Consider the following 17,002-nt stretch of genomic DNA (forward strand, 5'->3'; position numbering starts at 1 on the left):
ATGCCCGTTGTCACCACTTCTATTCAGTACTGTGCTAGGGGTTCTGGCTGGCACAGACAAGAGAAAAAGATAAAAGGCGTAAGGATTTGAAAGGAAGAGACCAGCTGTCTTTATCTGCAGATGGCCTCATCATACACATATCATAAAGAATCTACCACTAAGCCTAATTACAAGAATAAATCTCCCAAACATTACGTGGAGCCAAAGAAGGAGACGCGAAGAATCTGTTCTCTATGATTTCATTTATATGTAAAGTTCAAAAAAGTCCAGCCTAAATAGTAATGTCTCAGGATGCCTGCTTAGGTGGTGGGCAAAAGTCAGCATAGTGCTCTCATTTGGGGGAGGAAAAGGGGTCCAGGATTGGAGAGCTTCTGGGGTGCAGGCAAAGTCCCGGAGGGTCCCTACATAGGTGCTTGAAATAGGTCACTAAACTCTAGCTGCATGTTTTATGAATTTTTCTCATGAATATTATATTTCATAATAAAACAAATTTTAATGTTTTTTCATTGCCACAACCCAAAGGAAAAAGAGATTAAGGAGGAATAGTGGGGAGATGCTGGAGAGGGAAGAGACGGCCTCCAGCCCGGAGTTCAGCCTTGGTGGACAGATGTATATTGGGCCATAAAGCCCCTGCAGTCCCAGAATCCAGACATTTTGTCTTGGCTGGAGCCCAAGGCCAAGGCCAGTATGAGGCAGGGAAGGCACGTTCTTGACTAATGAAGGTGCCTTGCTCTCTGGAAGGATATGGCCAGACCCTGTCCCCCACACCCTGACACCCTGCCCCTCGCCTTCCCCTGTTCCTTGTACACACAATGTGGGACCAGAACTGCTATTCCAACTGCTAGCAGCTTCTGAGTGCCCGCCTCGTGCCAACACGGAGCAAGTCCCTGGCACATAACAGCTCCCGAATCTCCCAGCCTGCGAGGCCTGAATGCAGCAGCTCCACTGGGGAGGTGGGAGCCGGGCTGTCTGCCTCCAGCCCCTCCAGCATGGGACGGCTGGGGCCACCTCAGCTTCCCAGGAGGGGATGGGATGGCAGGGTAAGAGGAGGTCAGACCTCATTCCCTTGCTCTGCTGCTATGCCCATCCCTCAGGTCTGACTCTAAGGACCAAGGGCCTGCCTTGCCCTCAGGCTTCCCCACCCTCCCACTCACCCCCTCGAGTTTCAGAAAAGTTGGGCGGGATGCCCCCACCCAGTGCAGGAGAGTGACTGTGAGCCCCAAGCGTGAGCACAGCCTGAGTTATGAAAGCTCTCCGCTGGCAGCTGTAATTAGCTTCCACCACACACCCGCTCTCCCGATCACAGGTTAGAGGGAGCCCGGCTAAGTGCACCAGGGAGAGGGGGCCTCCGTGGACTGTGGCTCGCCTGCCCCCATCACGCTTCTCATGTGGCCAGCACTTCCCCAGAACAAACCCAAGCGCCTCCCTCAGCCATTAATAACCTCCTCTGCATTAATGAATTGTGAACACAAGCCTGGCCATTAAGACATAGCAGGAAAATTCTTTGTGTTGCAAAGGCTTTTTCTCTGGACACCCATTACTGTGATGCAAACCCTCCCTGCTGGGGTAGGGAGGGTCCTGCTGCCTTTTTATTTGAGAGTGTCCGTGGAATACTCAATAAGGAAACACACGAACAAACGGCATGCTTGGCCATGAGGGGTCCTCTCTGACTATCCCGAAGTACAAAATGCATCACCGCCCCCTGAAGCCCCAGGGAAGGAATGGGTGTCCTGCCCAGGGAAATCCTACCAGGGACAGGAAGGAACCCCCTCGTCATGGCCAAATCTGGAATGACAAAGGGTGCAAGGGAAAGATAAGTAACAGCTTCCGTAAAGGTCAGGGAGATGGGAGACGTTTGGGAGATGCGTATGTGCCACGGGCTCCTTTAAAGGTGAGTGGGACCCAGGGACTTGGAAACGGGAATAAAGGGATCTGGTTCATGACGACAGTATTTACTGAGCCCCTCTCACGTGCCACACACTGTTCCAAGAGCCTCAGATGTTCTAGCTCCTGTGCCCCTCATCCAGTTCTCTGACTTCAGTCTTGTTACGATCAAGATCTGAGAGAGAGACCCCCCAGTGCTGTACTCAAGATTTACACAGCCTGGGAACGGAAGGATGAGGGTTCACACCAGGCAGGCCACCCCAGAGTCCTTGCTTGAGGCCACTGTGCTGGTCAGCTGCTTGATAATTAAAGGATAATTAAAGGAGGAAACCCCCACAAATGCCTGGTTTTCAACTACGTCGCTCTGTCCCCGGTGGGCAGTTTCCGGGCCTGAGGTAGCCAGCTGCCCCACTCCCTGATGGACACAGTCCCCTGACTGTTCGGGACCCTGCCCAGCAACCTGGAGGCTAGTCGGCCACTCGTCCACCTACGGATGCTTTGCTTGATCAGCCACCCCAGAAAGGCTGTGACCTCCCGCCCTTCGAGGGGGCCACCCCCACCACCCACTCCCCTGGCTCCCTAGTGCCTGAGCAGCCTGCTGACCTCTCCAGACACAGCCCTCCGTGCACACGGCACCTCACACGCTCCCAACACTGAGCCCGCTGAACAAGCACCCCCAGGACTCCAGCCCTGGACCTGGCTGGCAGAAGAGCCCACCCCACCCTCCACACAGGATGACTGTGGCAGAGGGCAAAGCTCTGGAAGATCTCTACCCTCTCCCAGGCCTGAGGCAGGAGCACCAAGTCGAGCTTCAGGGCCATGGCTGTTAATGAGCCGTGTGGATTGTCCACATACTGGGGTAATTTTCAATCTCATCTTGGTTTCCCTGGCTCTCTAGGTGCTTCCAAAACCCAGACCCCTGCTTTCAACAGGCATCTCCAAGGAATGACAACTAGTCCTTCTAATTTTCTAAGAAAACCATATTTCAGAGTTTTCTGCTACTGACTTCTCAGTCTGTGGCCAAAGCTCAGCAAAGTGGCTGAGAGACCAGCTCCCCCTCCCCTTTTCTGGGCCACTTCCCCCCATAATCCACAGACGAAGAAGCAGTCTACAACCACTGGCATGTTCTGGGCCAAAGCCACAGAGCTTCTAGGGCCCAGCCTGTCCTCCCCACTCCCGCTGGGGACCGGGCTGGGTGTTAGCACACAGCTCTGCGTTCCGGGAGCCAGCACTGCAGGGGCCCCGGGAGCTCATTCCCTGTACAACTGACGTCCCTGCATGCCCTTTTCCTTCCCCTAGTGCAGCCTGCTCCAGGAGCTAACAGCCAGTATCCAAGAGCACTCCTGTTCTCAGAGCACATCCCAAGTCAAAGAATTTCCAGGCAAGGAAATAGCCATAAAGCTACGTTCAAGGACAAAGAGTCCTCAAGGGCCACTACTTAGAGGAACTGAGCAAACTGTACCTTAGCAACCCCCAAGCTCTCCCACAAACACCCCTGGAGGGGTGCTTAACATTTCCCAGGCAAGGACTCCACCTCTGTCACAACAATGCCTGGAACCAAAAGACAAGGACCCCAGCTCAGAGTCCTTGGCCTTCTCAGCTTGTTAGCCCTGGGAGCAGTGGCTGAGGTGCTCCATATGCCCCATGGGAGAACCGATCCTGCCCTGGAGCACTGGGAGCCCTGCCTGCTCTTCTCACTCTGGCCAGCTGTTGGCTGTGGCACACGGCAGCTTGGGCTTAGGTCCTCGGGCCCTGGTCTGGGGGGGGGAGCAACCTGGTGCTGTCTAGGGTTGAGCCAGAACCTCGGTGGCCTACACAGGATACTTGCTGTCTTCAGCCCGGGGCCATATGACCCCACTAGGACCACAGAGCCTAGGGAAGGAGACACGAGCACTGGTTTGAGTCTAGGAGCTGACACTGAGTTTGATTTCTTTCTTCTGGATTATTTGCCTGTTGCCACAGCCCTGGAGAAGTGGGCTGGGATCTCCGGGCTAGAAGAGACGGTGGTATTCAGCTCATAGTGGTCCTGGTCTCTGATAGTCTTGGGTGAGTCTAGACCCCTCACCAGGGCTCACACCCAGCAGACTCATAGCTGTCCTCTCTTGTGGGGAAAAAAGGAGAGTAGGGGTCCAAGGTCCCACCAAGAACAGGTGTCCATGCAGAGGAATGCATGACTACATGGTGTCTGGAGGAAAAGGCACCTCAGGATGCTGTGGAGGGCAGCCCAGACCCTGAAGGAGAAACCTAGCTGAATAAGTCATGTCTGAGCAACTGACTTCTCCTCCCGAGCTTCAGTTTCTCATTTGTGACCAGAGGGATGGGCCTAGAAGCCCAGACAGGTGACTTCAAGCACCAACAGACACGAAGGTCCTCCCACTTACATGAGGCCCATCCCCAGGTTGGCCAGCACCCCCCTGGGAAGCCAGGCTCAGGCCACCAGCTCTGCCAGCATCGCTTACCCAGTCACCTGTGGGGATTCACAAAGGTAAGGGAGGCAAGGTCACGGCCCAGAAGTCCCTGCATTGAGCCAGGCAATAGGAAATGGGGCTGCTCCCCTCTGAGGCCCATGGACTTAATTTCTGCAGCCTGGGGGAGCCTGGGAAGAAAAGGTGGATTGCAAAAGACAAAAAGCTGTCCCATCCCACGGTGCCTGGGTGGCTCCGTGGTTTAAAGCCTCTGCCTTCGGCTCAGGTCATGATCTCAGGATCCTGGGATTGAGCCCCACATCGGCTCTCTGCTCAGCAGGGAGCCTGCTTCCTCCTCTCTCTCTGCCTGCCTCTCTGCCTACTTGTGATCTGTCTGTCAAATAAATAAAATCTTTAAAAAAAAAAAAAAGAATGTTTAAAAAAAAAACCTGTCCCATCCCTAAACCACTTAACAAATGTTCCACAGAACAGTCAGATGTTGAACCCCATGGTATCTAGAAACTGACTCGTGGGCAGACACTTATGATGCAGGTCCCAAGCCCCGAGCACACCCCCAGAGAAAGCTGAGCCTACCTGGACTGGAGCCGGGCATTCTGACTCTGAGACTTCCGGCTCAGAACACCCGGCTCCCAGAAGGGCCACCAGATGGGGTTAGGCCCCTTCGGAAGGCATAGACGCCCCCACCAAAACCAGCAGAAGGGCAGGCCATGGACTGCTCTGACCAACTGTGTGCCGGTGTGGCCTGAAGACTGAGAGCCCACATTTAAAAGATGGGACTATCTCAAATGAAAAGCCAGCTGCCCAGCTTCTCCAGAAATTTCAGCAGTGCTGGCAATGCTGCGTCCACACACCCGCTTAGCCACCATCAGCCAGCCTGAGCAGCCGCTGACCCCTGAGTGAGCGAATCCTCCCCCAGCCCCACCTGTGCCCAGCCCCACTGTCTCTGACAGTGGAGAAATGGGTCCTTTCCCCATGTCTTTCTCAAAAATCTCAAAATGACAGACAGACCAAGAGGGCTCTGTACCTCAAGAGAAGGGAGCAATGGCTCGTTAGTATATGGTGACATATATGTGACATATGACTATATGAAGACAGTGCCAACACCCAGTCACCTTGCTCGCTGTCTGCTCGACATCTGAGCTTGCCACCCACCCCAGCACGTGACCGCAGTCAGGAAGACTTCCCATGGCATACACAGGCTGCCCGAGCTAGTGCTACCACAACGCGCAAGGACACACCCGAGTTTGGTGAGCACACTGCGATTTCTGTCACAGCCACGAGCCCTTGCTCACCCCAAGCTCCACTCCCTCGGCCCCCTCAGCAAGGGCAGCATTGAAGGAAAGCCTGTTTCTAATGAGGCAGACACAGGACAGGCCCAGGGGTTACAGTCCAGCCGGAAAAATCTAGGCAAGCGCTGGAGGGGAGTACACACCAGGGACAGACGAAGAGGGGTGACACATTTACATTTACTGACCCCTGCCACCAGCCCCTGCCTCTGTCCTGGATCATAACTCAAAAGACACAAGACTCTGCTCCGTCTCGCTCTCGCCACTGCCCTGGGCCTCCCAGCTGCAGGCACTGTGCCCTACCTGCTCAGTCAGCTGCCCCCTCACCCTTCCTCGAGCCACTGCAGTCCTCCTCCAGCTTGGCTAGCCAGAGAGCCCGGCCACAGGCGGCCACGGCAGAGACACGGGAGTCACATACAACCCATGAGGCTGGAGTGCGACAAGCAAGAACATTTCTAAAAGAGATGGTTGCTCTCAGGAACCGAGCTGGCCCCCACCACAGCAGAGGATTGAGACACGGAATTGCTCCTCTGCCCAGACTGGTTCCTTAAATGATACCGAAGTCCCAGTGGTAATCTCCTTCCAGAAGCCTCCTCCAATTGGGACTCCACCTCTGTTGTTCCCGATCAGCGGACTGTGTCCTGTGAATGTGTTCCAAGGCCACTCTTGGCGGGGGTGGGGAGCGGCTATACTTGGCCTCTGGAGCACCCGGGCCTGGAGCTGAAGGAAGTATAAGGAAGGGCCTGGGCCCAGAGATGGACAGAAGTGAGCCTCATCCACTCATGCCAGCTGTCTAAGCGAGGGGACTTGCCCAGCTACCTGGACGGCTCAGAAGTGTTCTGGGCCTCAAGGCCCCACCTCCTACAGGGGAAAATCCAACCCAGGAGCACGGCTTCCAGAGCCTTGGCCCCTGCCAAGCATCTCCACCTTATCTCTGGGCACTCTCCCATGGACACCCACCATACCAGCCAATCTCCAGACAAACCTGGTTCTCCTGCCCTCTCCTGGAACCCTGCATGTGCTGTTCCCTAGGCCTAAAATGCCCTTCTCTCCCTTCTGGAGGCTCCCCAGGGAAGCTACTTCATGCCCTCATTCAGCCTCCAGAAACCACATTTGTGCCGTGGATTGCCACTGGGTGTGTGTGTGTGTCTGACTTACTAGCTGGAGGGAGACCCCTCAAAGGAAGGAGACCCCAGATCCTAATGCAGAACAAGCAGGGGACCCTCTAGGAGGGGCCTCTCCCACTGCCTATTATCAGGCAAAAGCCTACAGCCTACACCTGTGTCTCCCCTCCCAGACCCCGTGTGACAGGCCCTAATAAGCACAGCATTGCTCTTCAATGCCCCAGACCCCATGCGGATGCCAGCCCCGCTCCCGGCCAGCACAGCACCTGGCCTCATCCCAGAAGGAGTGAGTTCAAGGCCAAGATGCAGAGACGGTGGATGGGCACATTCATCCAGCGGGGAATGCCCCAGAAGTCCCCAAGGAGTTCCTCTTTCTGGGTCTGACCAAACAACCCTAATGGTTTGCAGCCTTCAGACAACAACAGCGATTAAGAACACAAACCCTGGAAAATCACCAATCCTAGCCCTTCAGACCTCTGACGTCAGGAGTCCCCAGGGAGGCAGGTGGGCACGCTGCACAGATGGAAAGGGTCCTCCATCAAGGCCTCTCTCAAACCGTTACCAATGAGAAGAAGCCACCAAATTGTGATAAGCAGAGTGAAGGCAGAGTGGTCCCTCGTGGCACAACCACTTCTGAGAAGCCCTTGGCTGGTGTGGTGACACTTAAAATCTTAGGCCATGTAGAAGTCAAACAGGACAGCGTGTGGGGGAACTGAGACTGTTCACGCCCCTGGCTGCAACCGACAGAAGGGGTGAAGGAGCAGCACTGCCCAAGGTACAAGGATGGGCAGAACTGAGAAACCAGGACTGCCAGACCATCTCCGCGACACCTTAGGGACAGGCCCATGCCCGAGAAACCCCAGCTCCACCCCACCAGCCAGCAGAAGCAAAACATACCTTTCAGGGAGGCAACGTGGGACAGGGCCTGGGCATAGGTGGCCGTGTTCAGGAGGGTTCCCGGCAAGCAAGAGGGGAAGAAAGGTCCTGTGGGACCCACAGTTCTCCCCAGGCTGCTGGAGATAAAAATCACACTGAGTTCCCAATCCTGTGTAGCCGCCAAGCCTCCAGACCTCGGGGGACTCACCCTCCTCACCTCTGCTGGGCTTCCAGGGCCTCCTTCTTGCTCCGGGCCTGGTCCCCTGGGGGCGGGGAGTTGATGTTTCTCACGGGCGGTGGCGTCACCTCTGCCATGGGCTCCTTGGCTCCTGGCTCTTGGTCGGAAGCCCCTCTCTCTGTTTTCCTCCATTTGGCCCTTCGGTTCTGGAACCAAACCTGAGTGGCCCATGGAAATGCACATGCCAGGGAGGCAGAAAATCAGATAGGAGCAAAAACCCAAACACCTGGGTTTCGGCCCCCATGCTCACGGCTCACCTTGCAGCAGCTGCATGGGGGACCAGCCTCCTCTCTTCAAAAGATCTCCCAAAACCGTGCCCTCTGGACTGCAGCTTCAGACCCAAAGATGGGTCAGAAGATCGGTGTAGAAGGCATGACAGGCATTTTTCTTAAATAAACGTTAAATCATAGAAAGTATCCAAATGTATCGCCTACAGTAAAGGTACAAGCGTGGAAATTTTTGACGTATCCAAGTGCGTTTATTTGAAGTGAAACATATTTGCTATGGTTGGAGGGAGGCGGACTCATCATCGCAGCAGTTTGTAAAACACTGTCCTGGGGTTTCCTCAGCAAAAATACTCATTCCCTATTCTCAAAGATTTGCCTTAGGCAGGGAATGTGTCTGGCCTGAGACTCATGAAATCATCTCTGACACGTCATGAAGCTCGTGACTGGCAGCCCAGCACACCCATGAGGCACGATTCCTCTGGAGTCAGCCTGGCCTGGTTTAGAATCCACCCCGACCCTATAAGGCAGGTGAGTCTATCCCTGCTTTACAGATGAGACTGCTAAGCACAGACAGGTTAATTAAATAGCCCAAGGTCATTCAGGTGGTAGGTGGCAGACCCACGATTTGAAGACCGGTGGCCTGGCTAGGAACCAAATCCAAACTCCTTGGGAGTAATAACGATGGCCACCCCCAAGCACTGTCAGCACAGAGACACACAAAAAATGCGGCTCACTGTCTCCTGACACACAGCCATCAGTCCCTCGGTCAACATTAAGCAGCCTTATCCCTGCCACCCTCAGGTTAGGAGGACACTTATGATTCACCTGCCCTAAGTGCCTTCTTAGAGCCTGGTGTGGACTTCCTCAAGCCTTGGCAATCAGGACGGCATCTGCGGAAGGACACCCGCATGACAGCCGCACAACGGGGCCCAAGGTGCTCCCAGAGGTCAGTGAAATCCTACTGCTCTTTACCCAGCAGAACCCCATCCCTCCTCTCCTGGGAGATAATTCTTGGCTTTCAAAAAAGGCTGGGCTAGATTGCCTCCCACTCCCCCGGGGGTAGCCTCTCCTCCTCCTGCCTCACATTGGCCCAGGAGAAAGCCTGGGTCCCGGGGCTGAGCCCTCCACCAGCCTACCCCGCTTCTGAATTTTCATTCTCCTTTAACTGGGTTTCTTTCTTTTTTAATCTAGTTGGCTTTTAATTGCACATATCAGCAACCATTGAATAATGATTTTATCTATATTCTAAATTTAGGGCAGTTAAATGCAAAGCAAAATGCAGACACTTTCTTGTGTCTTAATTGAATGAAGGTCACAGCTATAACAACATTTAATTGAGCTATTTTTCATTATCATATTTTAATGACTTTGCACTGACAGTTCGCCTGCTTCTGAGGAAAGAGCATGATGGAGTCGTTTATTTCCCTATTTAGTTATTGTTTGACAACATCAGCTTCGATTAAGACCCTGCTTTATAGAACATTAATCATATTTGAATGAGCAAGGGGTATAAATGTAAACACATCTCCCTTCCCGCCACCGAAGCCCACGTCCCCACACGGAGGCTCACTAAACAAATGCTTCACAGCCATTGTCTGTTTGCATAATAGCCAACAACAGCCTGAACAACAATTCCCAGACTTAATTGTTACCACCCCTATCTCACCCTTGCACCTTTCAGGGAGAAGTTATGATCTTCCACTTCTGAATGCTCAATAATTGTGTCATTTATCTCAATTTGCAGTTCGGTCTTTAGGCAGCTATTGGCAAGCTAGCATTAAAAAAAGAAGGGATAGACAACATCCTGGCCAAAGGAGATTTTCATTTCCAAATAATAATCAGTTTAATTTGCCCGCATATGACCAATGATTCATGTTCAGATTTAATAATCAGGATCACATAATCTGATTATAGGGGAAATAATTTGTTTACAACCCCCAATTTACTGCTCAGAATTCCATTATCTCTCTTCAGCCATTGGTTTTTAAGAGATACTAACATGACCCAGGGGAACCGAAAGCAAACTATTATATTTCCTACAATTAGATCTTTGCATAGTCTTAACCCCAAGCCCCTACATAAAAAACAACAGAAACAGCATGGAGGAAACCCCATAAATAAAATGAATATATAATTGTGTTCAAAGAATAGCTCTCCCGGAGAGGCAGTGCTGTGAATCTGTTCCTACCACACGCAGGCACATCTGCTGGGCTCGACGGGTTTGTGCACTTAAACGTAATCACCGTGTGGCTTCTAAAAAGAACTCCTGCTTAGAGACGGTCACCGCGGGCCATGCTCGGCTCGGAGGCAGCCCTCTCGCCGCTGCCCTTTAAAGATTTTTAAATTGCACACGTTCTTCGGATCCACTTCACTGAAAGAGTCCGCGTCCAGGGGAAAAGTTGGACATGATGCAATTTCTGGAAAGTAGATCCTATCCTGTTCCCATCTGAAAACATAGTTCTCTGCAATTGACCGGCCTTACCCCAGAGCGGTCAGAGCTGCTTTGAGAATAGCATCTCAGCTCTTTTTTTTTTTTTTTTCCAAAGCAAGGAAATGGATGTGCATTGATGTAATTTAGTACCTTAGAGACGCGGACAAATTAGTGTAGAACATTATCACTAGTTAATTATGAATGACCGATTAATCAACCTAATCTAATATTCCACATTATGTTGATGTTATTAAAGTGCATCATGAAAATGACAGATAGTCTTCATTTGCTTTCTTTGGCCAAATGTGCACTCTGCAGTCATGATGTCAAAAAAAAAAAGTTTGCCAGTTTTAATATTAGAGAGTTAAATAATTAAAAAGAAGGTTTACCTGCACTCTGGCTTCTGTGAGGTTTATTTTCATGGCTAGCTCTTCTCTGGTGAAGACATCGGGGTAGTGTGTTTGGGCAAAGACTGCCTCAAGAGCTTCCAGCTAGTAAAAGGGAAAAATATTTATTGGTGAGAGGCTGCGGTGAGGTGAGAGGAAGCAGATGCCTGTTTCGAATTTGCGCGATGAGTAGGAGTTGAGGAAGTAGCTTCACAGATCAAATGGGGGAGGAAGAGGGAGAAGAGAGCTCTTTGAGAAGATCCCACAGAATTCAAATTATAACGACGGATGACTTAGATGCTAAGACTCGCTAACGCCATCGCCATCGATAGCCAGACATCCATCCACATCGGTGCTCCCCCAAGAAATAAGAATAAGAAGAGAAGCACAAATATTTATGTGCTTTTGCATTTAAACAGATTCCTAGGAATCAAAGGCTCTAAGGGTGGCCTTATGAGACAGAGCAATCCACACAGCTTTCCCCAGAGGACGTAGGAGAACAGAAACAACTTGCAGACGCCCTCACTGTGTCAGTCCCACAGAAACTACCAAGAGGTATTTGAGCCACCTTCATGACTCCTCTAGTTTGCACAGATCTAAGGGAAAGAGCCCAGGTCCAGGAAACACAGTAGGAGGGTCCCCCTTGTAGCCCTTCCATTTATGGATGGCGATACCTTCTACAAGTCAGTCAGTTTCTTGGGCCCCAGTCTTCCCATTTATCTACTGGGATTAAGAATGTCCTGCCTGCATTTCCCAAGGTTCAGATGATATTGCTGGCAAATGTGAGCGATCACTATTGCCCCTTCCCTTCCTATCTGGGATCAGAAGGTCCAAGTCATCTGCTCTCTCCCCAAACAGATTTCTTAACACATAAAGTGTGCAACAAAACGGAGAGATCCAGTTTCCATAGTTGGCTTTATTTTAAAAGACAAAGAAGAGCTGCTTAAACTCTGATATTTTGGGAAGCAGGACAGAGCTGACTCTCAGAAAGGAAGTGCTGTCATTACCTGTTGAAGAGTAAATGTCGTCCGGTTCCGGCGCTGTTTTCTGCGCAGAAACCCATCATCGAAATCTCCTGGAGAGTGGTTGCCAAAGGGTGCAGTGCCTACTGGGAGTAAACTCAGTCAGCCTGATCAGAGGGCCTCCCTGGCCTCACACTGACCCTGGACACACACGTTCGTTGGGAAGCATCTCCAGGGAGAGTCCTGTCTCTCCCAAAGCATTTTCCTCTGCTGCAGTCCTGGGAGCCCCTCCTTTTCCACTCTCTCATGCTCTCTCTCCCCCAGTAACCTTTGACTTTAGGCCCAACTATGCTTATTTTGTAGGGCAGGTGGCAACCTTCTCCCCTAAGAAGGCCAAATCTGCTTCTTGTGAAATTCTGGGCTCTGGGCCAGGAAACATCACTGGCTTGGGGCAGTGCGTTCCCCTGTCCTTTGACTTCCAGCTGCACCTGCGTCCAGTGTGCCTTGATCCCATCCCCTGACCCGGATTCTTTCATAGAAACCTCCATGTCTCCTGTTTGCTCACCTGTTCGTTTGCTTTCCCTTGTTTCTATAAACAACAAAGCTGAATGGCTGGGGGAGGGGGAGGAAAGAAAATGCCAAGAGCTTTCACTGTACATTTCTCCTAGAACTTCAGGACACAAGGAGGTAAGAAATTTGTAAATGAATATTAATTACTGTTGGTCACAGCTCATCAGCACCATAGTGGATCTGTTATATAGATGTCAATTAACAAGAGGTCTACACCAAGAAGCTAGTGTCCTGAATTCCAAGCAGACTTAGGCAGGGCCACTCTCAAAGGGCACCCCACCCTCTCTGGCCAGGCTCATAAAAGATCCACTGCTCTCGCTTCCCTGAAAAGAAAGGCATCCTTTCCACCGTCCTCCCCAGCAGCCTCCAAACCTCCTATAAAGCCAGAACAGAGTTTGGCCCCAAATGTGCATTCAGGCCGTTTTCTGAATATGCACCATTTACTCGACAGTGTGCAATGGCTTCTTAGAAAAACAAATGAGCAAGTTCCCATTAACCAGTGAATGCTGTACCTGCCATGCGCTCTGGTCTCAGAAGGACTATAGGTTCGGCATTAGGACCTGGCAAGCCACACAGGCAAACTCCCTCAGAAAGACCTCAGTCCCAAAGAAGCAGAGTCCTCTGGGCTTTTAAAAATTCTGTCTACTAAGGGGGTCCCTCCTGCTTATTATTCTGCTCTCCACTGCCCCATCTTTTGCCACAATACCCCAGTCTCTCCTGAAGCCTTCCCCTCCAGCTTCTTGTCCAAATTGCACTCTTCTTCAAAACCCTAGTTACAAAGATTTCTCTCCAGCTGTTGGCAACTTCAAAGGGATAGCCTCAAAGCAGCCTTATTTCCATTATTTTGCAGGAAACCAAACTGTCTCCCTTTGATTGGTGAGGATGGAATGCAGACTCTGAGATGCTCCAAACATTCTATCTGCCTCAGCCTTCTAACTTACACCTGCTGGTCCGAAATTTTTCTACAATGTGTGGATATAATATCTGTAATTGAAACACTGTGAGCCAAACTGAATCCTAAAAAAGGCTGATGGGCCATCAAATTAATAAGAACAAACAGAAAAGAGGGAAAAAAAAAACACGAGAAGAGGCTTTTTATTTAAAAATAAGTAGAAAATTTAAAAAAAAGAAATTAAAAAATAAGTAGAAATGTTGATAGTATGAAAATGTTAAACCCTGCCAATAATTAAACAGAACAGAACAATGAACTATTATTTTCAACATTTTAACCAATAAATAAATAAATAAATAAGGTACATAATGATACCTAATACAGTTAAGAGTGTAAGAAAATGTGTGTGTCCATTAACCTTTTGTAGGCACATTAGTGGGTGCAGCCTTATTAGAGGGTGATTTGACAATATTCACCAAAGATTTAAGTGCACATATACATATTTAATCTATGAATTAGATAAAGTGTGCCAAAATAGAAAAAAAGAACATTCCTGGCAACATGATAATAAGAAGAAAAAACTGGAAACAGCCGTAGTTCCCACCAATACAACATATAATGGAATATTACACAACTGTTTAAAAGAAATCAGTAGATCTGTATATATATATAGATAGATATATAGATATATGGATATGGAATAATTTCCAAAAACTATGTTACAAGGTAAAAAAAGCAAAGTCCTAAAGGACATGGCAGTATGATCTCAGCAGGAAAAAAATGCATAAGATATAGAAAGAAAAAGTGTGTTTTTCTTGAAGGAATCACAAGAAACCAACAATAGTGAGTATCTTTAGAAAAAAAGGGGAAAGGAAGGAGGATTTCACTTTTCAATGTGTAGGTCTCTGTTCTATTTGAATTTCCTAAGCAGGTATAGGTAGTACTTTTTTAATTCGATATTAGTACAATTATCTGAGAAGTGAGATGATGAACCATGCTTTGCTTTCTTCTTTATGTCTCTCTAGATTAATAACAAATAAAAATTAAAAAGCTCCTGGACTAAGGGAGATGTCATATTCCAAAGGGCTGTTCTCACCCTTTCCATGTGCAGCAGACCACCTCCTCCTCAGCGCCACTAAACTGGTACAAAAAAACAACAACAAAAAACCCCTTTCTGTAAAACTAGATCAGAAACACATTTGCAGAGGGATAAAAAGGTTCTTAAAGATCCATCTCCTTTTCTTCTGGTCCTAGCACTCAGAATCAGCAAAGAGGGGTGAACGTGCCTGGGGCGTGGGAAGGAAAGGTGGGCCGTCAACGGCTCAGTGCCCTGGGACCATGATCAGCCAAGCCAGGACTCATCCTAAGTGACTTCTGCAAACCCACCCTGCAGACAGGCTTTTCCCCTAAGTTATCTAAGCAGCCCACCACCTGCTAAATACTCACATGTTGGCCTCGCCCCAGCCCTTTAACCTAAAGAATGGGCTATGTCGTACCCATCAGTCCAAACCCCAGGTTCAGAAGCACAGAGATGGTGTGTCCTCCACACATGCAAAGGTCCCTCTGGGCCTGGGGTGTTCTCAGGACATGCGCCTCATAAAACGGGGCAGCATGGGTCCTTGGAGATTAAAGGAGGTAAAGTGCAGGCAAATATCTGATCTTGCCTTCTTCGGAATGCTGACTGAGCTAGTAGGGCTTAAACACGGATCCTTAGCCTCCTTTAGAAAATTCTACTGAACTCTTAAAAGCTTCCATGGTTAAGACAAAAACAAACTTCCTGAGATCCCTGGGCATGCTGGCCAGCCGAGGCTCAGCAACTACTCCTGGTAAATGGAGACAACGTGGACAGTGCTTCACCGCCTTTGCCCCCCACATGCCTCCCTCAATTTCCTGGCCTCCCAAATTCTCCCACCCCACAAATAAATCAAAGGAGTAGGTTATCAAAGCTGAGTCCTGGTATGGCTCCCAGGTATAAAAGTTCTAATATCCCACTGCTGAGATGCCTACTCTGAGGAAGATGCTATTAAAAGTCCAGAAGGTGTGGTTTTGCATTTGTCTGATGCCCATGCAGGGGGTCCCTCCAGGTCCTGGGGGGGGGTGCACCAGAGAGCCAAGCTGTCCCCTTCTCACAAACCTACTCCCACCTAACAATCCAGTGCCAACACCACATGAGGGATCTTGAGGCAAAAATGCCTTCTAAGGCCTGGGGACCCTCAAAGTCTCAAACCCTGGCCATGGGGCTTCCCCTGGGACTGGGGAGTGGTTGGCCACTGGGCTCAAGAAACCCAGTGAGTCACAGGGGAGGAGCCAGGCCAGGGCACTTGGGGTGGTGGTGGGCAGGGCCACCTAGTTCCAGAGGGCAGTGGTGGCCCAGAACAGATGTTAAAGCTTTCCTGAGCAGGACAGCTCCGTCCTCCAAGCCAGAGCAGCCTAGCCATGGGTCCTTCATAGTTCATGGTCGGTGACAGGACGATGAGACCCAACTCCCTAGTCCACCTTGGCTTTTCTGGATGTTTGCAAAACACCGTGAAAGATTGATGCGGCCCCCAGGGCGGGGGAGACCCGATTAGAGGCGTGACACCAGCATCTGTGCTGGGAGGACCCGACGGGTCCCTGCTGTGAAAAATAGCCTGGGGCCAACCGGCCCAGGCGGGGAGGGAGGTGGGAGGCAGGTGGCGACAGGGCGGAAGGCTGGAGTGGGATGTAGGAAGGAGGCCACGGGCACCCGTCCGCTGCCTGGCGGCTGCAACCCTCACGGAACGGGAACCCAACCATCCACCCGCCACGCAGCCGCCCGGGAGCTTTCTGGCCAGTGCCGGTCGGTTCGGAGCAGCCCCAGGAGCGGCGCTTACTCACCCTCTAGCTGCGGCGGACAGTGGAAATAAAACATCGCCGACGGCCGGGTCAGCTGGACCGCGGGGCCTGGGGAGGGTGCCCGCTGGACCGACAAGGCGCGCGTAGCTCCGGCCTGGCTGCAAAATAAACAGCGATAGAGTCTAAGTCTCCCTCTGCCCGCGCCCCAGACTGGCCCTAGTGAGCACTGGGCGCCCTCGTCCCAGAAGCCACCCCCTCCCCCGTCATGCCTTAAACCCACTGTGGGGACTGGAGGCGACAGGGCAACGCCGTCTCAAGCCCGGTCCCCGTGGGACAGCCCTTCGGTTCGTGTCCACCTCCCAGATAGCGATGCCCCCACCTTGGCCCCAACACCAAACCCAGGCAATCTGGCTCCCGGCTCTCTGGGGTCCCCGCCGCAAGCCGGGCACCCAGGCCGCCGCAGCCGGGTCCAGCGAGCGCGCCAGGCCATCTGTGCGAGCGGCAGCCTGGGGCCGGAAAGGCAGCGGAGCCCGAAGGCCGGGCGCGCGGGGCCGGGTGAGTGGGTCCGGAGCCGTGCGTACCTCGGCGGGCTGCGGACGAGGAAGGCCGGAGCGTGACCGCCTCCGGTCCTCACGCCGGGATCGGCTGGAAGCGGGCGGGGCTCGGCGCGGCTGGCGCCCGCAGGACCAGAAAGTGACTCGGGAAGTGGCCAGATGTCTTGCTGTCTGTCTACAGCGCGCGCCGCCGCTCAGCACTCGCCTTTATAATCTCACGCATAATTGGCCTTAATCTGATTATTTCCAGCGCTGTCTACAGCGAGTAACTTGGATAGGTCTATTGGGCCTTACAAATGGCCCACGTGGTGTAAAAAAAAAAAAAAAAAAAA

At 51.4% G+C, this 17,002-nt stretch overlaps 1 protein-coding gene across 1 annotated transcript in view; it reads right to left on the reverse strand.

Annotated features, from left to right (window-relative positions):
- DRGX (dorsal root ganglia homeobox) overlaps positions 1-16,192 on the reverse strand; it is a 28,558-nt gene extending 12,366 nt beyond the window's left edge. Inside the window, exons 1-5 of the mRNA XM_047701345.1 lie at positions 16,159-16,192; positions 11,886-11,983; positions 10,882-10,983; positions 7,814-7,992; positions 7,618-7,730 (exon numbers count right to left, since the gene is read on the reverse strand). Of these exons, the coding sequence (XP_047557301.1) occupies positions 7,618-7,730; positions 7,814-7,992; positions 10,882-10,983; positions 11,886-11,983; positions 16,159-16,192 (526 nt within the window). The remainder of the gene's footprint in view (positions 1-7,617; positions 7,731-7,813; positions 7,993-10,881; positions 10,984-11,885; positions 11,984-16,158) is intronic.
- Between the last annotated feature and the right edge of the window lie 810 nt (positions 16,193-17,002).

This window comes from Lutra lutra, chromosome 14 (genome assembly GCF_902655055.1).
Source record: "Lutra lutra chromosome 14, mLutLut1.2, whole genome shotgun sequence".
In the NCBI taxonomy this organism is placed as follows: domain Eukaryota; kingdom Metazoa; phylum Chordata; class Mammalia; order Carnivora; family Mustelidae; genus Lutra; species Lutra lutra.